This window comes from Athene cunicularia (assembly GCF_003259725.1).
Source record: "Athene cunicularia isolate RWA chromosome 15 unlocalized genomic scaffold, athCun1 chr15_part1, whole genome shotgun sequence".
In the NCBI taxonomy this organism is placed as follows: Eukaryota; Metazoa; Chordata; class Aves; order Strigiformes; family Strigidae; genus Athene; species Athene cunicularia.
Window position 1 is genome coordinate 7822142 of NW_020799121.1, and position 27214 is coordinate 7849355.

Here is a 27214-nt window from a genome sequence, read left to right on the forward strand (position 1 = left end):
AGTGTCAAATACCAAAATTTTTCTATTAAATTCAAGGAAAACAGTATCAGAGCTTAAACACAAATTATCCTACAGCTGTTGATTCAAGTAATTCAGACACAGAGTGCTCTCAGATTAACACTGACTGTTGAGAATAGCATGTTGTCAGCTATTCCAGCTGCAAAAGGACATATATTGTATTCTCTTTCTCACAGTCATGCTATCATCTTTATGGAGGGAGTGCTTGGTTATGCTGTGCTAGAACTGATCACTCGATAGGGCATAAACCCCAAATCAGCAGCTTCCTCAAACTAAATTATTTACAAGTCATTTGTTGACACTATGGAGTATAAAACACTTAAATCCACTAATGCAAGCACAGGACAAGCCAAAACAATTACAAGTTTTAAGGTCTATCAGCTTGTCTCTATGGTGTACAGAACAACACAGCATTTTCACTTTTACATTACTTAAGCCAAGTTTGCATTTCTCTTTAAATTAATTGGAAGAACAAATGACAGCTGGTTTAGAACACCAATACAGATTAGATACATTAAAGGATATCCAGCTTCAAGCATGGGAATGGCAGCAGTGCAATATCCTAGGATGCTAAACTGCAATTTGAAGCTTTGGCATCACTGTCCTCCACCTCGGACAGAACGGGGCACAGGCAAGTCCTCATATTTGCTCAGTAAGGGAAAAGTTCTATTAATAGTAGTCATTCAAAATCTTATAATTTAAATAAAATAGATCATTGTGAAGATGAGCACAATATGACATTTTCTCTACCCTGCTGTTAGATCAATAGCAGTATAATGCTTGTCACTTCAGTGTTTATGGTGTTGCAAGAAATTGAAATAGTATCCACTTTTTTTAGAAGTAGTAAACTTTTATTTACTAGCATCTTGAAGTCAGCTTGATAAAAATGAACTCTAGTTAATAGTATTTTTGCTTATATAATTTGTTATAAATCCTACAGATACTGATGATCCTTTGTGATATCATCTGACACTTAAGAAAGTTTTAGAGAATTTCTTGGAATGACACAAAAACTCGTGTCATTTGCAGTTACAAGTTCAAGAATGATATTTAGTTGTAAAATCTCAACATTCAAATAACTAATAGCTTGACCAAACACTAGCAAGTGTTGCATACATCCATTTCTGTGGCAAGTGAATGTGCCACAGAAGAAACAGAAACAGACAACTTCCGTGAGGTGTTTTTGGTGTTTTGTTTTTTGTTTTTTTTTAATTAATAACTTCTTAGTTCAGGAAAAAAAAAAAATCACAAAAGAGAACTGGAAGAACTACTCTCCACCTTCTTTATAAAAGAACCTTCTCAAAGAGAGAGACTATATACCTTGTTCACCACTATGTCAAACCCTATCAAAATCACCTTGGTTTTCACAACATCTATTCTACCACATTTCATGCTCAGCTTTCAAATATCTCTTATAAAGGAGGTGGGGGTGTGCTTTAGACAGGTTAAAAATATGCTGCACCCTTACAGTATTTAAACAATTACACCAAGCATAGTTCATACATTTATCACATTAACTATCACCTGGTAACCATACATTTAAAAAGGTCTAATGTATAGAGTATGTAATACCCATGACTGATACTCTTATTTACTTAAGAGCATATAAAGATCAGGATTTATTCACCCTCCCCATCTGCAAGTTAATTTCTCATCTCTTCCTGGTACAATAATAAATGACCAAAAAAATCCCTTCATTCCATTGCACTACCGCAACCCTATATGCATAGAAAGGCAGATTAATTATCTGTAACAGGGAAAAGGAAGAGGGGTTTATAAAAGGAATCTGAAGAACCTCTACTGCACAGGTAGTTTAGATGTTAAGTACATGAGTTTTGTTGTTTGGTTTTTTTCCCCTCATTTTCTTTTCTTAAAGTCACATAATATATCCCTATACAAACATAACTTGAGTAAGTGCAAGCGAGGTTGTACATAGTACTGTAGACACATTATTCTTGACCAACAAAAAAAATTCAGCACAAGAGGCTTGCACACTAGCACAGTGACAAGTCTATGCTGAAAGCCCATCTGGGGTGTGGGAAGTGGTGAATGAGAACGCAAAGCACATTTCTGCATATAATGTGCTTGATCTCCACAACTGCACTCAGTTTGCTACATGCACAGCCAGAGATGAAAATGAGATCAAAACCAGCTGGGAATGGTTGTCCTGAGAAGATACAATAATGATTAAAAAAAAATATCTAAATATAAAATACAAATACAGAAGCAACAGAACATTGTTAATAATACCAAAAGACAGAAACACACTGTTGTTAAAAGAAGTTTCAAGTATTACTCCAGATCCAATTTCAGTCCTACTCACAGGAGAAAATGCCCAGAGATTAGGAAGAGAAGTCCACACCAAAGTGTATTTTTAATAGCATACGGGCATGGTCAACAGACCCATCCTTACGACAGCTATTTTCAAAAATAAAAATCTAAACAGAAATGCATCATTCTAATTAGCATTTGTATTAAGATGCGCATTACTGGAAACAGTTGTTTAATTCACTGATACCAGTAGACACGATGTGCTGCAACATTTGTGCTCCATTACATCACAAGATTTTTGTGTGTACACTTTTTAAGATTAAAGTATAAATCCTGCTCATAAAATAAGGCATACTTAAAAACAACATGGTATCTACAGAGGTAACTTTGTATGCTTTCTTCTCATTCTGTTTCACTATTCTAGGTAATGATGAAAGAAAAATTGGTCCCAGTTGAGGTTTGTCAGCATTAGCTATCAGGATATGACGAAACAGATTAGACCATATCAATTTCAGGGAGGGGCTGTGTTGGGATTTTTTTTTTATTTTTTTTTTCCTCTTAAAATGATGCTCAGGACATTTCCTGAATGGGCTCTGCAGAAGGCATGAAAATAAAATCTACACTTCTTACGTCAGTGACACCAGTGTTCCCCTTCATCATCCCTATCCCTACCCAGAAATGCCTCTATATTGCTACAATTTGTCCAAACTGAGTTATTTTCTGTAAGATTGTTCCTTCCAGTAAAGCTGCTATATTCTGTTTTAAATTATAGCTTTTTCTACATTTTCACCAGTGTATGCATGCTAGAGAACAGCTGCATGGCAGAGGTACATATTTAGCATATGGTATCAAACCAAAAAAAAAGAAATACAAAAAACAAACCAGTGTGTCCTACTGGCTGCTCTATGTCACTGTTTGGTCTTCTGATATAAAACACTACAGAAGTAATATTAGCAGAAGTCTGTTCTGCTTCAAGTATTACCCCAACTTTAAATGTGATTTTCAAACTTTTGTGCAATTATTTTTTGTAATTTAACGTGAATAAAAACATCAACACAACTAAACTAAGAAAAGAAACTGTACTACTTCCACTATAACACTGCACATATGGTAGAAGCTTTAAGTTGAAACATCTGTTTAATGGACGGAATTATTATTATTTTTTTTAAAGTGAATATTAACATGGTTTCTAGCCCAAATGCAATGGGTAGTGACAAAATATCAGACTACCGCAAAATGCAGTTACAAATATACACTGACAATTTCCTTCTTAAATATTAATGGCTCTTGAAATATCCATCAGATACTTTTACAAAACATTTCTATATTAAGTCTAAGGATTTTTCTTAGTTTCTTCACAAGTAGTGCAAATACACTCCTTATTCTTAGGTCTTCCCAAGATATGGCTGGTTTCTGCGTGTGTGATTTCTGTTTCTGTTCTTCACTGAAGTGATACAAGGACACTGTAGTCATGAGGATGGAATGCAATGCTTGCTGGATTTTCTTGGAAAAAAAAAAAAATCTACCTTATTCATGTACAGCTGTAAAATTCTACAAATTAAAAAGTTCACACCAGATTACCTGATGCAAAAGTTATTGATTCCCTGCTATGGGGGAACTGAGAAGATCCCCTGAAACCTTAAACTGTACAAGCAGTGTTAACAGGTTTTTGTCCCCTCTCTACAGACTACAAGTATTCAGTTCTTGAATCTTGTTTGCTCACAAATGTGATTGAATTTCCTGAAATGAAAAAAACAAAAAATATTAAAATATATCTAAGTTCTCAGAAGTCAGGCAACAAAAGAGTCAGCATCTTTCACAGGATACTTTAAATGTTAAAACAGTTTAAAGCAGAACATTTACACACTGACATAGCTGTTTTTCAAAACCTGTTCAGATTGTACTCGACTACCATGTTATCTGTAACAGGAATTTCAACATCTCTCTTGCCTAACCCGTGTTAGTTTTATTATGCATGCAGAAAACCTGTTATTAAACGCATTCCTCTATACTTCTGCATACTTCAAACCCCAGAAGCAACTAAAACAGGAACCCGTAAGTTAATTTTGCCCTGCAAGACACTAGTAATTTTTAGTAGACAGCATTACACAAGTCACTAGGAACTAGAATTAACCAGGCTAATAATACATTTCAACATAAGCATGTTCTTTCACTGGCTTAAGAATCTTCTGAAAAGAAAAAGAAGTTTTTCTCATTTTGTATTATTTAGGTTTCATGGGAATGGCAATCCTGTCTTCATGACTTAAATAGATAACACAATTTTGTATGAGGCTCTTCTTTCCAATTCTCAAAAACACCTCACTATTTATTCCTTGTTTTTCTCTTACTTGGGTTATGCATCCCCTGATACATAACTGAAACAGAAGTTAGTGTGAGTGTGTATATATGTACATATGTGGAAGAGACAAGGCAGAATAGACCAGGAATTTTCTCCCTCTTACTGAATTAGATCAAAGATTAGAAAGAAACCTTGCTTACATAACCAAACCACTTTGCAAAACAGTTTAGCTCAACAAAAAAACCCTGTAACTGGATATCTAGGAGGTTTTATGGATTATGCTTTTATGGATTTTAGGAACCAAGAGCAGCATCCAGTAAAGTTCTAGGAACAGCTAATGCATGAAAGAAAAAAGAAAAAAGGAGAAGAACCCTGAGTCATTTCTATTCTAGATGGAATTATGCACCACAATATGAATGAAGATGGCTGGTGAGTACTTTGATACTGAATTAACTCTCTAACATTTCAGAACAAAAATCTCCTCTGGGAACACAGACAGTCCTGTAACATGAAGTTACAGATAGCAGTAGTACTTTGAATTACATCTGCAACTTAAATAACTTCAAAAAATAATTTGGGATTTGACAAAACCCTCTGAATTTGTAAGACACTTGGGATGAATATTTTACAAGTCTTTCTTATGATCTGCTTGCCTGAGCTGTACAGGCTGGTTATTTGCAAGCCATAGTACCTTAAATATTAAAGGAATTATGCTAAGTGTGTATGTTCATTGCAGCATTAGAAAGATACTGCAGAATCTACTATTCATTAAAGCAATTTCTCAGTAAAGGGTAACAGCTCCTCTATCCTAAATTGCACTAAGAATTTAGAGAATTATTCATAAAGTGAGAAGGATTTTTTTTACCCTCCCTGGAATCAGTTAGCTCTTCAGTAGATTATTTTTGTTTTCTTTTACAAATCTTTAATATCTGTCTAACCACACGTGCAACTTTTTGTAAGAATGATATTGCATTGGTTATCAGTGGCCTTGATTTTTCTTAATCAAGGACCTTGATTTATTTTGGATGGACATTTCACATGAATGACCAGATACCAGGAGTCCATGTCCCCTAGATGTATTAAAACACTTAAGTAGAGGGTTAATCTCTTTACAGGCTCGGTATTTCATTTTCACCATATGCCAAATTGCTTGGGTCAGAGGCATAAGACCTAGAAACTCCTCCAAAACCAGGAACTTTTAAGCCACACCAGGTTCCTAATGTTACATGTTCCAAACTTCTCTTGATTCTCTTGTTGCAAATTATTCCCACCAAGTTATCCCCCTTCAAAGTATATTGCACTTCACTAGAAAGGTCTCTCATAGTTTCAAATGGAAATTGCACAGGGCTAATTACTGTATATACAGTGTTTTTAAGAAGCACCCAGACATGAGCAAATGAGAAGCTGCTTCAGTGTGAAAAGAACAGGAACAAAGGAGAGCTGTGGGTGGAAAACAAGACTCAGGAAGTGTCAGCAATGGGTTACATCAACTTACAAGTGGTAGTGGTGCCCTTCTGACATGCATGAAGGGCTCATTTCAAAGTTGTGTTAAAAACAAAAAGGACAAGAAAAATCCCCAAAGCTCACCCAATTTTTCTTATGCTGCAACAACGTTACTCATGCAATTTCTGGCACTTCAAAGGTTGTTTTTTTTGTAGTTTGTTGTTTGTTTGGCTTTTTTAAAGACCCCAAACAACTTTTTGAATTGTATAACTTACATGGCATGATGTGCTTTGACCTGAGTTCGACAATTGCGCCCCCAGTAGCAATCAGGACGTGATGTGACAGTCACTACAAAGAGAGAAAATTAAATTCTACATTCATTACAGAAGACATTAAATAAGGTGATGTAGATTATTAAACCACTCCTAATGGTGGTTACTCAGAGTGGGCTTTGTAGAGAAACAAGACACGATTGGCAAGAATGGTTGTAAAATATATTGATTGACCTTTCTAGAAACAAAAGCAAACACTTAGTGAAAAAAAAAAAAAAAAATCATCATTCTGAATATCAGGCTCACACAGACTTACAATGAAGGGATTTGGTTCTCAGTGCTGTCAAACGAAATTTTGCCATTTCATTTAATAGAGACGGACTTTACAGTTTAAGACACTGGGCGTACATCTAGATACATTTCCATACGAAAGAAAAATTTATTAATTTGGGCAGAGTTTGTTGTTCTTTCCCCACTTTTACATACATTAACTCAGCTGACTAGCAGGGCATTACACTAAAATGAAAAACAGTACTGAGGAGAAACAAAGTTGACTGACTGTCTCTCATTATGCACAGCAGCAGAAGCAGAGATCTCAAGAGTTAAAGACAGGGAAGCTGTTGCTAACAACAGGAACTAGATGGACAAAAGTAACATTTAAAAGTAGACTGTTGGATGAGCTTCTGTTCCCAACAGATTTAGGATTGAAGGAGGCACAGTTGCTTGCATGCTATTTTATACTAAAACTGTAAATGCAAACAGATTTAGAATTAATTTATGAAAACATTCTTGTTCCTAGCTGAAAGCTGGTAAAATGTGAAATTGTTCAGGAGGTGCATCATTTGCTGTATTTAAATGGGAAAATAAATTAAACTACAGCAATGTGTTCCCGTTGACTATATTCTAGATTTTACTGAATTCCTCTTTTCACTGTGCAGATATATTTATTCCACAAATGAGAAATCACTGAAATAAAGGCTTCCATTAGGGTGTCTGACAATAACTATACACAAATTTATCAGCTGACAAGTAAAGCAATCAGTGTATTAGCCCTGCAAAGAAATCTGCACTGGGCTACATGAAGGTGCCAAAAAACTCAAGGATACAAGGCTAAAAACTGACTTTAACTCTTTAAATGACTTTTCCCCTCTTACTGTGCAAAGCAATCCCCACCTGGCAATTCAGCAACAGGAATATTCTGCCTGTACTGGTAGGCAAGTTCTCGAAAGCTGCGAAGGCCACAACAGTAGCAAAGCACTGTGTTCCCAGTAATTCTGTAATCTGTGGGGAAAACCAGTTGGTACAGAATGTCAATGTAAGGCTTGAGAAATCAAATTTAATAAAAATTTCATGATGGCACTGGTTATGTACACAGAACTTCAAACCTCTTGATAATATTACTGAGTTACATACAGACAAGGAGCTATACATGTACAGAAATGAACGTAACACATACCTGACAACATAAAAACTCCTCTTTGAAGAGCTAAGAGGCTTTCATTTAACATATTTTTCCATGTCAAACCCCTGGATGCCAGGTAATCCTGAAAAGAGTAATGTAAGTGTTTAATCTAGAAAAATCTCCAACATTAAAGAGTGACCAAGACATCTACCCTCAAATATTTCCAACTCTAGATCTAACTAGGTTTTCAAAAAGGGTTCTTGCTGATTACAAGTAAAAATTAAATCTCTTTAACTTTATTAGCATGATACTTTTGGATCATCAATAAAACTGTCCACTCAGTACCTTTCTTTCAGAAGATCCTCATTTTGCCAAAAGAATTCAAACAGAATCATGTCAGTCACACTCTCATTTACCTTAAATCAAGAGTTCACAGTTTACCTAATATAGACAACTCCATTATGGTATGGATAAAATATTTTCCTTTAACTTGTATGGGAGAAAATATTTAACAAACCATGTTTTCCTGGTATATTTTAGTTAATTATTTTTCCCTTAATTAATATTTTGGATGTTGCACTTTAGGTTGTAGAAACTGGCTTCCTTCATGAGGAGTAAAATCTTTTTGTGATTTAACAACCATATATATCTTAATTCTACAGTGTGTCTATCCATCATTTAAACTCAAATTCAGAAGTTAGGTATAGAATCTTGTGCTTCTTGGCACCCATCAGACACACATGAAAGAAATGAAACATCAGGATTGCATGAAAGTGATTTTTTTGTTGTTGTTAATTTGGGTGGTATGGAAAGAGCTGACGCTAAATGGAACATATCTCTAGAATATGACGCCCTCTTACACAAAGACTAAAAGTCAAATTGTCACCCCAAAATGCTTCCAATCTAGACAGTAACAATGACTTTGGTCTGGCTGAATGTTTAGGGTTCATGTGCATTTTAGAATCAGGTGCTGCAAGTGACATAATGCTGCCACTGTAACTGTTAGACAGCACACTGTTATAATTTCATGAGTGAATACATCTTAAACTTTGTACATTTATTATTATCCATCATACATAATGATTTTTAAACATACCTTTAGGATATCTGACTCGTAGTGGTTGTTATTTAGGACTCCATCTAAACACTTATCACCAAGATTTATTTCTAATCAGAACAAGAAGAAGAAAAGTTACTATTTCTTTCCCAACCCCACGGCCCTCACTCATTTTCTGAAGGTTCTTCTGTTTGCTGAAATAACATGCACAGACTCATGTGAGCACCATGGGTATGACTGCATTCAACATATGTCAAAGCATGTGATATATAACTTCCAGTGGCAACCAGTGACAAGACATTGTGACTTTTACAATTTCACCTTTAGTGCACAAACACTACTGCTAATCTGCACAAATTAACAGTACGATTTAAAGCATATTCCATTAGCTTCAAACTGCAGCCATGTAATTTCAACTATTTTAATTTAATTTTTAAAAATGTCTAATACTATGAGTTTCAGAAGTCTGCATGTTTAAGAGGGTAAGGTTCTATTTTAATTGATTAACATCAGCTGTTCAGAGCTCTTGCACTGATTTGTATGATTCTCTTATTAGGCTGAAATACACCGTAATTCTTTTTATACAGGAAAGCACTGTGCTCAACAAGTGTAATTTTCAAGCCCAATATGGTATGAAGACAAGAAGTTAAATTCTCTCCAAATTAAGATGCATACCACACAAGATTTTTTTATATTTGTCATGTGAGGACACAGCCTTTGTTTCCGTTTGCATGACTGTGCTAAAAACTAATCTATTATATTTCTTAAATTACCTAAAGTTCAAGACAGACAGACATTATTGCAAAGTGAGCAGGTGCATAAGAAAGATTATTCCACAATACCACAGAATGGTGCCAAACAGCCGAAACATGCCATCCGAGTGCAGCCCCAGTATAAGTGACAGAAGGGTTGCAGACAAACTGTACCTGTAAAATAACAAAAGAAAACCCCTGTAAGGAAATGCATGCAACAAAACTCAACAATTTTATAAATCAATAACAACAGAGCCCTGATAAACTTGGTTAAAAAGAAGTACAACTTTCTAATTTAAAATACATTCTCTAGAGGAATAATAAAGGAAGATTCTTTCATGCTGTCACTACAAGAATCCAGAATAAGAATCTTCAAATATAGAACACTCTTCAAAGTAAACTTAAGTTTAATTAAAAATAAGGAGAGATTTAGTTCTATAGCCAAGATTAAAAAAATTTTAAAATACACACATTGCTGAGGAGCAACATGAGGATTCTGTTCACGCTCTGCTCTTCGGTCAGGCATTGGCTGAAAGCAGCAGGTGCATATTACATGACTTCCTTGAGCAGGACACACATATTCTTGGACAGCTGGATGAGTTAAAACAGGAAAAAAAAGGATAGACTGAACAATGTACACAATTGCAATCTAGACTAGGAATCCTATAGTAAATATCAGCAACATAAAAATCCAAAAGTAACAAGCAAGCAGTATCATTTTTACAAAAATTCTGTAAAGAGCAGAAAAAGAGCATTCAGACTTTTAGAATATGTAGATGTGTAAGCTATTTAAATATGTAGACAGCTTAAGAACTATCAGCCATCAGCAATCTCTTTTGGACAACCACAGAAAAACCACATTCAAATCTCACGATATTTGCGCAGACACCAGTGGTTATACTCTCACAGTACTACGAGACTGAGCTTGCTTAGTTCATAACAGGTGTATGAGTTGTAGAATTTTAGTACTGCACTACTGGGAAGATTCCACGACACTGACCTGCAGGGAAATTGGCAGATGTAGATGGTGCATCTCCCAGTGCTTGCATTTCTCCTGCTTCTGTCTCTTGGCCTGTGCCAGGCAGAGTTGGAACAGAATGTCTTCGATACCCTGGGCACTGTCTGCATACTATATATGGTTGACTGAAAGAATAAAATAAGGTCATAGGAAATCACATCCAACAAATGCAAAATATAACTCATATCCCTATGGTAGACAGGATGGGTCATACTTTCAGAGTTTAAATTCAGAGTTTCTTCATCCAGTAACATCTGGAAGTTTATGTAACTCAGTACATCACAGCTGGGAAGACTGCTGTAGTTGTAATATATTAAAAACTTAGTATTTTGTAGTAGTCCCCAAGTAGTTTAAAAAAAAAAAAAAAAAAGAGAAAAAGAGCAGTCTGACTGGAAGCAAGATGAACAAGAGAGGAACAAAGCTGGAATAATTATCTACATTAAGTGTCCTTCTGTTCCCCCTCTACACACAGCAAAAAACGTTTGCTGTTAGAAATAAAGAGGAAATATTTTGGTGCCTGGGAATCCCTAGGTCAAGCATCAGCTGCCTCAGTACCACACACCTGGTGAAAGCAGCATTCCAGACACTTAAGAAGCACAATCACTGCAGCTGTACTCATAGCATCATGGATGGCTTTATCTCCTGACAAAATCTCAGCCAGAAACCTGTTTTCTCTAAAGCAACAGCAAATTCATAACTGGAAAAGGTAATTTCACATATCTCACTCAAAGCTGTTGAACAATTCAGGATAGAACTGTTGGTCATAAACTGGATCTTGCTGGATTTTTAGGAAGTTCTAATTTTAATTATTTATTGTTGACTGCTCGAGGTTCAGTAGGATGGCCAGTAGAACTGCCAAGATAACTACTGGTAAGAATGAACTTGCCTGAAAACAAAAGTAAGATCAGTTCTGCCAGTGATCATGAAAACACTATTTAGCAATAACAGCATTTGTGAAACTAGATCAGTTTGTGGGTTTGTGCATTCAAATATATCATATCATAGATTCATATCATGGAGTGGTTTGGGTTGGAAGGGACCTTAAACATCACCTAGTCCCACCCCCCTGCCATGGGCAGGGACACCTTCCACTAGCCCAGGTTGCCCAAAGCCCCATCCAGCCTGGCCTGGAACCCTGCCAGGGAGGGGCAACCACAACCTCTCTTGACAACCTGTGCCAGGGCCTCACGACCCTCACAGGAAAGAATTTCTTTGTTATATCTAATCTAAATCTAAGGTCTCCCCAGAGCCTTCTCTTCTCTAGGCTGAACAACCCCAACTCTCTCAGCCTGTCCTCATAGGGCAGGTGGCTCCAGTCCCTGATAATCTAATTCAGTGCACAACTTAAATAGACATACCTGATATCTGAAGATTCACTGTCTACATCTGACAATTCCAATAAATCTTCAGAACTTCCTTCCTCATCTGAAAAAGACCTCCGCACCTTAGGCTGCAACATGTCTTGAGTAATTTTGTTTCTAGCATCCATGCTACGTACATCATCTTCATTACGGCATTTGTCTGGCAAGGGAAACAAATTCAAATTTCAAGAGAAAAAAACACCTTACATCTCTTATCCCCACCCTACTTTATTAACACAGTTATGATTATTGAGTTTTCATTTCCATGAAGCCTATTTTTGGATAGCAGAGTTCCAGAAGATCTTAGTTAAATTTCCCATTCTGTTAATGAAGTGTAGTATCAGGCAACTTAGGCTTTGTTTTCAAGAGGCAAAAGTTAATTAAGTCCATATTCAAGTATATTTTTCAGAAATATCTCAGTTTAGGTGGCCTAATCATTCAGTGTGCTCTATTTGATAAAAATGACATCCTTCTTATGATTACGTAGCAAAATAAAATAAAGAATTCTTAGCATACCTAGTTATAGTATGAAATCACCTTCAATTCTCACTAGTGTTTGAAATATTACAAGTTATTATGTCATATTAAATACAATTGTTTTCTTACAGCTGTGTCAGAGAAAACAGCAGACTAGTAAAACATACATAGAAATTTAATAGACAACAGTTTGTGCATACATCAATTATGCAGCTATTGTGTGAAATACATCAGATTCTGTCACACACACTGTTCAACTTGCCTGGATGCTGAATCAGATAAGCTTCAACCAGGTTGTTCAATATGTGATTTTTACAAATACGTTCTACTGGACAACGACAAGTTGGACACAGAGAAGATCTTTCCATCCATCCTGAGTAGCAGGCAGCACAAAAAGTATGCATACAAGGCTGCAAACTGGAAAACACAAACATGAAAACAGTGAAAGAAATGGAGTCAAAACACAAATTTTTCATTTTTCAGATACATTCATAAGACACACTCAAAAAAAAAAAAACCTGTTTAGTGTTAATTTGATGGGGGGGGGGCATAATGAGGGCTCAGAAATGCTTGTGAAAACCCTAAATATCCTGTCTTCCTCAAACAGTTGTCACCAAACTTCTTATATTATTAACATATAATTACTGCTTTTGTTAATCATACATACCTTACACAGTCATGCAGCAGTTCTTGGCAGATAATACAAGTTAATGTTTCTTCCATCTTATCTGGTTTCATATTTGATGTTTTTGCATCTTCAGAGCCAATTTTAATTATACATTCACTTGGAGCTGCTGGTGAAAGATTTGGATGAGCATCTTCATCTACAAAGACAAGAGATTCCACAGTATGTAGGGTTTTTTTAAAGCTTTTTAAAATTTGTTTTGATTTAACTGTTAAAAAAGACCTTAAAGATATACACTGATTCACTGTTCACTGGCAACAGTCCCACTAAAGGTTCTGGCTCTACACTTAAAAGCTTCTGCTACTGAAGAGATTATTTTCATTGGACTAGAAATCAAGTCAATAAGAAAAAAGAAACAAATTGAAGAAGGACTGATGACAGCTGACCTGACTCAACTGAGGGGGGGATAGGGGGGTGGGGGGTGTGAGCAGGAGAGTGGAACGAAAGAGGTTTTGCTTTTCTTATTTAATACCATACTAAAACATAAAACACCATTGTGAGGAGGAAAAAAGTTACCTATCCCCTACTGACATAAACTTCCATAATCTTCCAGGTTCCATATGCATGCATTTTGAATTTATTTTATATTAATGAAGAAAAATAAGCACAGATCCTCATGTTTCTGTTAATCTCACTGGACTTCTATGAAAAATGGACATAGTTAAGTTTCTAATTAAGTTTTTTAAACTAACTTTCAAGAATAACATAAAAATAAAAGAGTGTGGGGTAGGCTGCACAATACTGTAGTATACTAGCCTCCTTTTAGTTTCTTCTTAGCAGGTTCCAAACCTTCCTCCTCGCCTGTCCTTTGAGAATCTGACTCTGCTTTTTCTTTGTCAGTGATTTCTGGAGTGATTACAGAAGTTTCAGTACTCATATCCAGCTTTTCATGTTCGTCTTGCAGTGCTCTTATACACACAGATTCTAAGATGGGGAAAGCAGGCACAGGAGTGAAAACTGAGGATTGTGATCCTGAAAAATAAAAACAGAAACATGAACATAGCTGCATATAGATATGGGACATAAAAAAAAAGAAAAGGGCACTTAAACACTGCTGATGCATATGAACAGGAAGTAGAACAAAAAAAGCCATGTCTGCATGACTATACTAAATGCATTCTGAGCCAACCTGACTAACTGGAAGACCTGAGGGGAGACAGGCTATTCATTGCATAACCCTACTTAAAATCCCCATTCCTCTTTAAATTATAAAGTATTTATTCATAAAACAGTTATCCATACCAGGTCTTCCTGACAAAGGTGCCAGGCAGGGGATTTATGCAATACTGAACAGGTCAGGATCATAGCAGAGGGAAAAGCTTTGTTTTCATAGGAGAATGAATTGTTAACAAATGCCATTTTTTAGATAGCCATTCTTGCTCCAGTTCTATTGTAAAAGTTATGTGACACTGTGGTATTACACTTAACAACATAATGCAAGATACTGGACTAGGGATCCATGTGGTATATTTTGGTCTCAGAGCTCTAAGCAAGGGAAAGGGGACTGCCACTGTTACTGCTGCCAGTTACCAATTAGAGTAGTTTCTCAGAGTGACTGCATAAACACAAGAACCCATATCTACTTACTTTGTTATATAAGCCACATAGATTTGCTAAGTTTTCACCAGTCCTCCACTACAAAACCGTACTGTAAAGATAGAACAGTTTGGGATCTACATGCATTTTCTGCCCCTCTGTACATAAGCAATTCTCACAATTGCCTTAATCATCCACCAGGATTTACACTGCCTACTTACAGAGAGAAAGTTAAAATGCACATATTCACCTGGTACTTTCACTAGAATTTCACAAAACAAATGCTAAAGACCCAGATAGGGGTAACACATTATCTGTTAAAATTCAAAACTGGAACATCAGTTAATAGGATATCAAAAACTTTAAATACTTGACATATATAGATGTTTAAATTCTTACCAGATGTAGAAGGATTATCCTGCTGAACAGATGCAGACTCAATAAGAGAGGTAGAAGAAGCATTAAAGAGGTTAGATGTAGAAGTAGATGGCTGTGGTTCCTCATAGCAAGACTGAGTAGGTGATGGCGATGAGGTAATTTGGGTCTCATCATTACTTCTTCCTGTATTTGAGGTATCTTTGGTCACATGGCATTGGTTTTCTACATTAACTTCTACAATTGGAAAGGAAGAAAGGAAAGAAAGAGATCTGTGAGACAGTCACCACATTACAGCTTCAAAATTTCAAGGAATCAAACTCTCTCACAAGGGTTACATTAGTCATCGGAGCTTAGCTCCTCTTCGTGGATCTTGAATTACTTCCTTACCTACTGGTTCTTGAGTTGCATCATGTTTTGTGTTTAAGGATTCATAAAGATAAGCAACATCTGAAAGAGATGAAAAAATATTGACCAAAATCTTTAAACAAAAAAATCACTAACCTTAATTTCAAATAAACAACTTCTATAAAGTGTCTGACAATAGAAGAGGCAAATGAGGGGTCATCTCTATAGTACAATGCTAATACTCCTACATAGGAGGCAATTAGGAACAGAACAGCAAGATCTTTTCTTCTCAGGAAACCATCCAGAGCAGCTTTTGTGTGACGTTTAGCTTGCGCTAGTCATGAAACCAGAGACTTAATCATTTCTTAAACCTAAAATCTTCTCTGTGTCAGAACAAACTGTATTTTTACTGATACTTGAATGAAAGTTCTACGAAGCTTATTATTTCTGACCTCGCTTCTCAACTTCTTCAATCAATTTTATTTAATTTGTGAGATATGTGAACACTCAAAAAAACAGATTAAGACATGCCATAAATTTCATCCAGAAGCTATTTTATTTTCTATTAACCAAACCAACTGGGTAATATCCCTTTCTTCTCCATCATACTTCAACCTAGTATAGTTCCAAAGATTTCCCCATCTTCCTAATTTTTGTCCATCTCCAGCCACCTAGAAGCAAATAAAACTCCTGTAGTTTGTAGCAATCCTTTTTCTGATCAAAAGTTAAGAGTATTGCCTCTTTCAGAATTGCTCTCAGAAAGGCCAAACAGGCATGCCACATCTAAAATTCTGTCTCCGTCTTTGAAGATGGAGAGGCTGAAAAAGCAAACGGAAAACTTGCTAATTCTTTTAACTCAAACAGAAATCAGTGATTCAGTTCATTACAAATTATACCTGGAAAATTCACATGAGTTCTTCCAAGTAACATCAACTGCAATAGTGCTATCTTTGAAAGGTTTTGTGAGATAAACCATACAGACAAATATGGCTTACCACTCCTTTTAATATTTTCAGACAGCATAAATCTGTCTGATCTATCTGTATATATATTAACAGCAACTTCATAAAGGAAGTATTTCAGTAGTGACTATGTATGGATCTAGAATTTTTTTACATTAACAGTTCATATATCTATTACTGCATGAAAATTATAAATACAATCTTGTGTTTTCATTAAACATGATGCTGTATACATATCTAATATTACACCCTCCCATCTCCCAGTATATCCAATTATCTTCACCATAATAGGGGAGTTTATGACCACACAAACTCTGTCTGTTCACCTTCAAGTTCCACTTGAGAGCTATCAAAAACAGTAATGAGAATTAACATTTGAAATGCCTCTTTCATCTAAAGTCTTTTTCAGAAAGTGAGTACTCTCTACTAAAATTTAAATATTACACACTCCACACTTAAAAGAATTGCATTCTAATGGACAGAGCAGTCGGCTTGGGCACAACGATAAATATGTAAAAACAGAGCTTGCACATTCCCTCTCTCCCCCTCATTTATCAAAGTTGAACCCCATCTGTTATTTTATATTGAGCAATTAAATTATTTCTGTAAATCTTTTCAGTCAGTGTTGAATTTAATGATTCTGTATAACCGAATGAAATTGTATGAAATGAAAAGGTATGAAATGAAAATTTTGCTGCCTCAATAGTTATCATTTCCCAAATCATTTATGAACAACTTTAAGAGAGATGACAAGACAGATCATTCATGAAATATTTTATTAATTTTGTTTCATTGCAAAAACTGATCATTTATACCTAAACCTTGGTCCTTGACTTATACCCAGTTAACATGTAAAAGAACATTACTTCTTGTCCAACAATTGGTTTATTTAAGAACCTTTGAGGAAAGGCCCCCATTAATTTATTTTGTTTTAAACCTTATTACGTTATTTCAATTACATCTTCCCGAAAAGAATTATAGGCATGTGAGTCATGATTATTCTTTAATATATATTTTTTTACAAATATTTTTCCAGGTTTACTAATTCTGCTTTCACTATTGGGTTTTCCCTGCCTCCCCCATATTTTGCCTCTTCCCTCTCTAAAACAAAAAAAACTCCAACACATAAGAAAAAGCTTTTGCAGCCTTTCCTTCTGGTGCCAAAAATTGCTTCAATGGGATATATAAGGTATCACTAACTACCCCAGCAATTTGACTTCTAAAAGAATCATTGGACATGTGATCTGATTCTCATTAGTTACCATTCCGTGCATTAGTTCTTCCAAAACTACTTATAGGCACATTTCAATTTCAGACAGTTGCTCAGACTTGTCTGTGTAAAAACTGGCACATCCATGACCTCTTCCACAGAGACTTGTTTTTAAACATTAGCAAATTATTTGTCTTAATATTGACTAAGTAATTCTGTTTTGTTTGTACTGATACATATTTTCTCTCATGACTCAAAAAAAAAAAGACTAAAAAAAAAAAGACTAATCATGTCATCTAAAAAAAATATCATTTACTTACTGTTCTCTGGCTCATTTTTTCTGTAAACAACATAGATCACATCCCCAGTCTGTAAAGGGTATGTCTGCTTCTTAATCACTTTCAGTTTATTAATTACTGTCCCATTAGTACTGTAAAGAGAAAGAAAAGATAACAGCATAAATGTTTTCATAATTACATGGGAGAAGGGAAAACAAAAGATACTTTTAGTAAAGAAAAGCTACTGACACTAAAAAAAAAAAAAAGCCAAGATTAAAAAAAAAGTCCATAAACAAAAAATTTCACCCAAAGACAGAAGTGCAGAGCTACTAGGACTTCAAAGTTCATTTGCAGCTACTAGTAAAGAGATGGTAGCTGACAGTTAGACAGACAAAAGATCCCTAACACTTAGCCAGTGTTTCTAAATAATTAGATGATTGTCTGATAGTCTCCACCCTTTATAAAACAGGAAAGGACAATAGGAGTTCTATTCATAAAGTTCTAGGTTATGTTTTCCAATTAACACCGGGAATCTCCTAAAATATTCTCCGACAAAGGAACTTTTCCTGTACTGTCAGGGATGCCATGTGGCATTAATTTTCTTCCCCTCTTGCTTCAAATAGTAGAAAATCTAAAATTCTGAGGTTAGAGTGTTTGCAGCTCAAAAGTGAGTAGTACGGTAGAAAAAGTTATACACAATTAAAAGATGAGCTGCAATGAATTATTTGGATATTGATAAAAACTCCAAGCCTGATGGAAGAAATTATACTGGAGAAGGGGAAAATGCAGAGCATTGCTGATTAATGGAGGTATCTCCTTCACTATGGGTGATGTTTTATACAGAAGTTAGTGTTTTCTAACTCAGTCAAGTTATTGCATAATTCCAGCTCAGTTGCAATAAGCCTCTTCCAGGGCTGCAGCATTTTAGAATTCAGACTTTTGCCATTCAAAATCTCAGCAATTAGTACTAAATACAAGCGAACAGAAAGTCGGGGTTTTTATCCCTCAGCAGAGCAAGCTGCTGCTTGAAATAACAGCAAACCTCTGCTGCCACCTCCTGGAGGCCACCACTTGTGCCCAGGAGACAGCAGCCTTCCTCAAACATATCAGGTTATCTGGAGGAGAGGAATGGTTATTTAGCAATAAGCACCTTCCCTTCTCATTATTTTTCTTTTAAAGAGCAACCTGGAAAAATCTCTTCTATTTTCATGTTACTAAATGACAACTATAACTTTGTACTGTTGACTTTTTTGGACATAAAGTCAAAAGCATTACATTAAAAAGTCAGAAGGAAAATCAAGCCCTTTTGAATCACTACAGCAAGTCTTGATCAAGGTATCAGTTCATGCTCTTACCTCTGCAACTGCTTTCACTATCTACACGGTTGAATCAACTAATCCAACATAAATATAACCCCCCATACTTTAAACATCAAGAAACAAACAAAAACCTTTGGGCCACATTGATACTTGCTCTACTAAAGATTCTTCAAACTTCTATAAACAACAAAACTATTTTTAGCTTGCCTTTTCACCTCACGCACACAGATGCTGACTAGCCTGAAAGACGTAAGTACCAAAGAACCAGCAGACAAGACACATCACTAAAAGAATGCCAAAGTTTATCAATTAGGAGGAAAAAAAGAATTTTAGTCAGTCTGCCAGAAACTATAATAATTTTTAACTTCACATTGATGCTAGTGATAATATAGTAAAAAGATTATGTCCAAGTAAAAACTACAACTCCCTGAATTGTCATAGAAACACTAAAGCTTACAACAGTCCCTGAAACCTGTCAGAGGTCCTTTAACAAAACTAAGAAACATCAAATTTGACCTCCTTATTTTTCCAGAAGGCAAAACAAAGCATGCATCTCCCATCTGCCCTGAATGCTTTAGACCTTTTGTAATAGAACAGCTAAATTCAAGTAACAAGAACTGTCTCATACTGAGGTTTAGCTTCTACAGGCAATTTCTAGACCCAGTATTTCACTAAACATAAGAAAAAAAATGTCACAACAATCTATTTTATGAAGCTGCTCTGTCATGACCGCCAAGTTCCAAAATGGTTATAAGGGACAATAATTCAAGTGAAGTATTCTTGGGAAAAAAACAACAGAAAAAACCCATCACACATCTAGTAACACTCATGCTTGGTCTCACAAGACAAGCCTGCAGAAACAGGTACCCAAGACCCTAACTGTCAAATTGACAAAAACCAGCCAAACCTTTTCAGTTCTGCACAGTTATACAAATGTCAGTGATGGCTGACTAAGTAATTATTTGGCACCCATGGATGCAAATGAAGTAGAAATAAACTGATACCACTTAACACAGAAAGCCATAAGCTTTTCTTAAATACACTAGCAAACTGAAGTAGCTATATTTTATATCTTAGCCAATAATCAAGGGAAAAAAAAAATCCAGCTACACCAGATAATTGTATTAGTGTTTCATTTCCAATTTCAGCTTTAGCATGAGGCATTTAACAGAGATATGGTGACATATCAGATTAATGCTGTGGGTATTTTTTAACCAGACACATATGATAAATTACGACAACTGGATATTCCTCTTATGTTTCAAATTAAAGATCCCCATAAAATAAGCAGAAAGTACAATGAGAATCCCAAATATGAAGGCCATCCATTAGGACTTAATATTGAATCAATACCCACTGGCTATATAATTTCTGAGGTAGAGAAGAAAAACGGTACTAGCAGATATAAAGTGTCTATGTTGTGAAACAACATCACAAAAATGGTCCCAATGCCATTTTTATAGAGTTGAAGAAAATAAAAAGTCAGGCCTTCACTCAATTCCAGTGTGGTTGGTGATTCTACAGTTTGATTAATGTACCATACACCACCTTTACTTCCTGATCCCAACTGCTGTGCAGAATTGATGTGAACAGCTACATTTCACTCAGAACAGGCTTATTTTTGAAGTAGGTGAATGACCTATGTGCTATAAGATACTTTGGTATCCTTCTGAGAAAAATGCCAGTGTGTTACTTTTCTAGTAATTACTAGTGTCTATCCAGGAAAATAATGTAATTTATGGTAAAGCTTCTGGATTAATAGTTTTAACAGTTACCTGGTATTTAAATGCACACACTGTAAATGGAAATGAGTTTTGAATTCTATTAAGTTACAGAATCCCTTCTGTACTGTGTCATTCTACATTCTTTTAACATTCACAGAAATAATTTTGACTGGTAGGGTGAGGAAAATTTAGTAGTGTAAAGGATACCAGCACCAAATCAACCTCCTATTTACCCACAGAAAGGGAATATCTGCTTTCCTGTCACAAGTATCAGTTTTGTGTAAATAGTTTCCTGCTCTGAAATGTCACTTATTACTTAGAAACCTTAAAAAAAAAAATCCTAGAAGATAACAAGTAACAAGAGGAGGTCTTCAAAAAAATTACCTTACTCACCTTTAAAATTTCTTTTTCAAAATGGAGAATCTTATAATTGCTGTTACTTAGGGCAAGCCAACCGCTGCCTCCACTGTTAGGTCAGCTTGTATAATCTGGTTTCTTTCAAGCAATATAAAGCAACTAAGTGCATGGTTTGGAAAATACAGCAGAAACATATCCCAAAAAAGGGCGAGTCTGTAAATATTTTATTGTACTATTTGCTGACTCCTGGCTTTTGTGTTTCCAGACTTCTATTTACTCAATAATTTTTGAGTTCTCTACACATTTTCTTTCACCTGCAAATTTATGGTAATTCTTTTGCAAGTAGGTCCAAGAACTCATTATGCTACCGGGGAGATAAAAAACAGTGTTGGCTGTCCACGTATATTTGATTATATTCTTTGGTTTAGAAACAGTACAGAAACAAAGTCCACTCAGCTCAACTGTCCCACACTAGCTGCCTCCTTCAATGCATTCCTCCTCAACAGAAAAATCTGAGCTTGACCACAGCAACATTTCCAAACTATTTTCCACTTCAGAGAAGAAAAAGCTGACATTGCAATATTTTTTTGGGACTCTGGGCATCTGTGTTGCCAACTCAAACAATAAAAAAATCTTCTTCTTTTAGCCTGCTTAATTTTTTGGAGCTCATCTGATATTTTGCACAAACACTGGAAGACCCAGAAGAAAAGATAGTCTTCTGCAAGTAGTCATACCAAACCATTTAGTCTCTTGACTCAACAAATTATAGCCACACTTCCTATCAACTTACAGACAAGCAAAACACATAAAGGATCTTATTCTTTTCTGTTAAATACATAGAATGTGACATGCATAAGCAGCTACTTGGTAGTACTTTGTAGTACTCCACAGATGCAGCCTATTACACTACCACTGCAACAAGCCCCACCTTTTCATGAATATATTATATAGAAATTAAAGTTAATTTGGCTTTGCTAGTTTTCTGCCAGCTGCACCTTCTGCAAAAAAAAAAAAAAAAAAAAAAAAAAAAGGCAGGCAGGAATGTTTCTGCATCATTCACAATTTCTTTAGCTTGTATTATTGTGACATTGGTCTAAACCAATTCTACCAGCTACATGGAATGGTTTCTTAAGCTTAGATTTACAGATGTGCTCTGAGACTGCCATAATGGGCAAACATGGTTTTATTCATTGTTTAAAATGTCTTGAAATTTGGGATAATACTGAAGAGTGACAATTACAAGCCATCTCCTGGACATCCTAGCTAGGCCTGATACTTTTCCCTAAAATTTAGCATTCCATCCCACAACTTCTGGGAGAATAGGCTATCCAGGGATCTATCCAGGGACTTATCCTAGTTACTTTCTTTAGCTACAACCAAGAAGTGGAGAGGAAACACACCCTCAACGAGCTTGTGGATGATACCAAAGCAGGGGAAGAGCTTGGCTGACATTCAGAGGCACTTAGGCAGGCTAGAGAAATGGGCTGATAGGAATGTCACGACATTCAGCAAGAACAAACCCTAAATCCTGCACCTGGGATGGAATCACCACCTGCAACAGTACAGGCTAGAGACCAACCAGGGTTCTTGGTGGGTCTTATGACTAAGCAGTAAGATCATACACCTTGGACTTATGCCTAGGCTTAAGTCAGCAGCAAGCCCTGGCAGTGATGAAGCCCTACAGCACACTTGGCTGTATTACCAGGGGTGTAGTCAGAAACTCAAGTGAAGTGATTATTATTGCCCTTTACTTGGAACTCATTAGTCCACATCTAAAATATTACATCTAGTTTTGGGTCACCTAGTACAAGGAAGGTCTTGATGAACTTGAGCAAGTCCAGCAGCCAGCCACCAATGTGACCAGAGGGCTGGAGCACAAGACCAATGAGCTAAGGGGTTAGGGGAACTGTGCTCGTTTTGCCTCGGAGAAGGCGGCTTGGTGACCTTGGAGACCTAATAGCAACCAACCTTCCAGAAGATATGAGGAAGTTACCAAGACAGAGACTGGTTCTCTACTGAGGTGACAAAGGTAAGTTGAAGCAAGAAAAATTCAAATGGATGCAAGAAAAGAAAAGAAAAAAAAAATCACTGTGAGGATAATTAAGGTGTAGAATAAAGGCTCTGGGAGATTACAGAATCTCTGTCCTTGGAGGTTTCAAGACTTGACTAGAGAAAGCCTACACAACCTAGCCTAAATCCAGTGGTGGCCCATCTTTGACAGAGTTTGAACTAAGTGACTTCTTGAGGTCTCCTCCAACCTGAATAATCCTATATGTTCTGTTTCACTTGAGGAAATAAAAAGAAATGCATAGCCCATGTAAGTATCTGGAAGCAAGCTCCTCACCCCGAAGATGACTCCTTTTAATATCAACATAGCTACTAATTGATCAAGAGACAGAAAAAGGATAGAGATGCAAAAATTCTGCTGAAAGAAAATCGTCAATTACGCTCATACATTCTGCCAGTGCCCCTCCAAACTGTGCATGCCATTCAATTAGACAGTTAGAAGGTTTTTCAGAATATTCTTGGAGGGATTTTTGTCAAGGGCTAAACAGGTATTTGATTCTAACCCTGAGCTACCAGAACAATATATTTAATTGCATTCTGGTATGTTGGAACAGAGATTCGGCATGATACCCTTCAAAACCTCAAGTGTGAGATTTCCTCTTTATGTATGTACATCAATATATTTTGAAGTGTCTTCTTTGTCTTTGGATAAAATGCCTTCCAGGCATGAAAAATGAGGGGAGCTGGCAGAAAAACGTTATTTGTTTCTTTACTGACTGCAATAACCTGGCAGAAAAAGAATCTGGTTTACAGAAGCATTTTAAAATGCCATGGAGTTCTTGAAATGTAATAAACAGAAGCTTTTGGCACTCTTAGACAAAAAATCCTGTCAAAAATGAAGCAGATTAAAGTTTGAAGAGGGTTACAATCTCTTCCTAAGAAATACTCTTCAATTCAAATTCCTCTCAGATTTTAAAAAGGAAACTAGAAAAAATACTAAAATCCACTGGAAACCACCTACAACCCCTACAGTGCAATTTGTACTCCCACAGTATCCTTGGAGCTCTACAGGAAACAGCCTCACCAGTATAGCGAGTCCACTGGCTTTCAGTATGTGAAGTAGTATGTAATTAACTTTATATACTAAAAGTAGTTCCACTAAATTAGCTTAGCTTTTTAACAGTAGTTCCAGTGAAGTATGTGCTTATATCTTTCTCCATAAAGGGCTTTAGTTCTCACAGCCCTAACTTAACACAGAAACATCCAGAAAAGAAAATAATCATTCTGGTTAAATGAAAGAAACAAAACTGAAATATCAATAGCAGAAATCTAGCAAACATCTTTTATTATTAATTTAGGCCGAATAGGCTAATTTCTATCTGACATGCCCACCACAACTGATAAGACTACTACAGTACTTATGCTATATAGACTATGGATATTTTGAATACCAGAAAGATGTATATCAAGTACAGATTTTTACTCCACATCTATTTTATGCTTTGAGATCACCACTGCAGGTATTTTCTTCTCTACACAAGTGCCTGAAATGAGGCACACTTATGCTTACAGCTTGTAAGAATGCTGGCATCACTTTTTTCACAAGTCTAAATAAATGTGCTACAGAACTATTACATCAACAGTATTTTTCATCCAGTAGATTACAAATTCCTTTGTAGAGAAAATAATATTTAGAAAGAGCCAAAAAAATAAAAACAAGGCTAGATGTAAAAGTGGAGAGAAAAAAAAGAAACAAAAAAAGAGAAGGATTTACTATTGATGCCTCAAGCAATACGCAAGATTTTACTCCACAGACTAAAAGGAAGGTAAGAGAAATTCACAGGAGAACCAACCTTGTATCTTCCAATGACACTTGACCAGATTCTTCATCCACTATGATTTTACAGTGATCTCCAGACACCAACTTGTTGCCAGGGAAAGATAAGTCACAGCCTTAAAAAGAAAGCAGATTTCCCAGTGTGCTTAAAAATACACATTACACAGACAGATCAGCATTCTACATAGCTATAAATGCACAACAAACTGACTCATGTACATCTGTAATAGTTCAAAACTTCTACTGGCATATAGGCAGCAACGCAATCTAGTACGTGATACATAAATATAAGCTGTGAGATAGCCCCATGTTTTGATATAATCTTATTTCAACCGTTTCAAGGCATTTTAGTTCTTGCCCCCCTCCCCCTAGCCCTTACAGATGGAAATCAAATCACAATTACTCTGTTCTAGAGTGGCACAGAGATAAATTCACACAAATTTGAAGCATTCATTCTAAATTCTGGAGGCATACATAACACTGAAGGGAAACTAAAAATCCAGACTAAGATTTAGGGATATGTAGAAATACAATGACAGGGTTGATATGATGCAAACCTTCCTACCTATGGCTCCAAGGCTCTGAGCAAATCTAGTATTTTTACTTCACTTTAACACTGAACGTTCAAGGTAATGCTCAAAGTTCCCTACTAATCTCTTTCACAAATGACTCAAAGTACTTGTTTGCACAAAAGTTATAATTAAAAAACATGATTCACTTCCACTTATTCATGCTGTATCTCAGCCAGGCAGAACAATGTATCCAGAGGGAAAGGAGCCACTACACATACTGGTGACAGTTTGTCACCATCTACTCCCAATAGCCAAGGAACAACCAATAACTAGAGTGCTAAGTGTTGTGATGCTAGAAAGCCCACTGAAAGCAAGTAGACTAAGTTTTATTCAGTGGCATGGCAGCATTTTCATTCTATTCTAGAAAGTTAGCCATTCTATGGGAGCAGGAAGGACAGAATGCTCTAAACAAGCACGTCTAATGCTCCTGGAGATCTTCTAAGTAATACTTATGACCCAAAGCACCAATCATTATATTAATTCATTAGCAAACAGTTACAGATGCAATAGAACGTGCAAAAATTAATTTATTTTTTTTTCTGCAAGATAACCCTCAACTAGACCTCGATTTGAATAATTTACCTCCAGCTTAGGTAGTGATAATCAATCAAAGTGATGTAAAAAGGCAATCATTTTTCCTACAATACATTATCTGAATTTCTCATAGAGCTATAGCATCTGGTATTTGTTCAAGACCATTTACAGTGTGACTGGTCAGTCAGATAGCTTGAACTGATGAACGGGAAGCTGAAAACTAGTGCTGCCAGGGCAGAGTAAAAAAATGAAAACACTGTGCTGCTTTAAATACAGTAAGCATGAAATCCTTTAAAATAAAGGCAAGCAGTAGAAGCCCTAGAATCTGGGAATAAAGCTTTCAAACCCACTCAGAAACTTTCAGTACTTTTTGGCAATCTTTATACGGGCAGAACAATTAAGGGCTTTTATGTGGGCGTTTTCTTTTCTGTGAAGCACAAGCATTTTGCATTGCAGTTCCAACATATTTTAACCACAGAAATGAAATGAGAACGTAAACAAGACTGATACACAGAAACTCTTCCGAATCAACAACTGGTTTTTCTTATTTGTACACACTGTCACAGACAACCTAAAAGGCATGTTCACTTTTAAATGTACGTATGTCACAAGTTGGTAAAAAAGAAAAAGTCAGTGTAAAACGTCCACTTCACACAGAGCCAAGAGGTAAATTAGGAATAAGGGACCGCCTGGCAAGCACCTCCAACAGCTGAAAGCACCAAACCAATTAGTTTCTTCCAATGTTTTGAAGGCCAGGAGGGGGGATGGCTGCCGACCCCCGAACACCGCCCTGTGCCAGCGCAGCGTATCCCTGTCCCACCTTTTTTCCGACCAATTGTCCATTCTCTTTTCAACAGCAAGACGTGCGGCTCTGCCTCATCAGCACCCAGCCGGATCAGCTTCCCCCAGGGCTGCTGCTGCTGGCTCTGCTCGCCTCCTTCCGAGTGCTCCATTTGGATTCACATCTGACAAAAACAAACAAAGCGAATCCAAACCCCACCATCACCCAGCAGCCGGGGGGGAGAGGGCTCGCTCGGGCCCGGCAGCCGCCTCCCCCTCCCGGCGGCCGGGCCCTGCGCGCCACCGCCCCGCAGCCCCTC

At 36.4% G+C, this 27214-nt stretch overlaps 1 protein-coding gene across 2 annotated transcripts; it reads right to left on the bottom strand.

Annotated features, from left to right (window-relative positions):
• Positions 1-889: 889 nt before the first annotated feature.
• On the bottom strand, positions 890-27206 carry CHFR (checkpoint with forkhead and ring finger domains). 2 transcript variants are annotated; one of them, XM_026859833.1, is made up of 17 exons: positions 26935-27206; positions 25025-25124; positions 17807-17916; positions 15357-15416; positions 14991-15203; positions 13812-14027; positions 13038-13194; positions 12633-12787; positions 11891-12053; positions 10515-10657; positions 9986-10105; positions 9605-9688; positions 8802-8872; positions 7760-7847; positions 7477-7584; positions 6307-6379; positions 890-4029 (listed from the first exon to the last, which is right to left on the bottom strand). In XM_026859833.1, the coding sequence occupies exons 1-17, from the start codon at positions 27065-27067 to the stop codon at positions 3987-3989; spliced, it is 2037 nt and encodes a 678-aa protein (XP_026715634.1). In that variant the 5' UTR covers positions 27068-27206; the 3' UTR covers positions 890-3986. The 2 variants fall into 2 exon arrangements, 1 of the variants encoding a protein (XP_026715634.1); XR_003399549.1 differs by lacking the exons at positions 890-4029; positions 6307-6379; positions 7477-7584 and having other exon boundaries at positions 7804-7847; positions 9536-9688.
• Positions 27207-27214: the final 8 nt, after the last annotated feature.

Excerpts from the sequence above, each read along its gene's own strand:
- CHFR (XM_026859833.1), bottom strand. The coding sequence starts at position 27,067 with ATGGAGCACTCGGAAGGAGGCGAGCAGAGCCAGCAGCAGCAGCCCTGG. Across the intron at positions 7,585-7,759 it reads AGGAGTTTTTATGTTGTCAG|ATTACAGAATTACTGGGAAC; the intron begins GTATGTGTTACG and ends TTTTCCCCACAG. Across the intron at positions 6,380-7,476 it reads TCCTGTTGCTGAATTGCCAG|TGACTGTCACATCACGTCCT; the intron begins GTGGGGATTGCT and ends CTCTCTTTGTAG.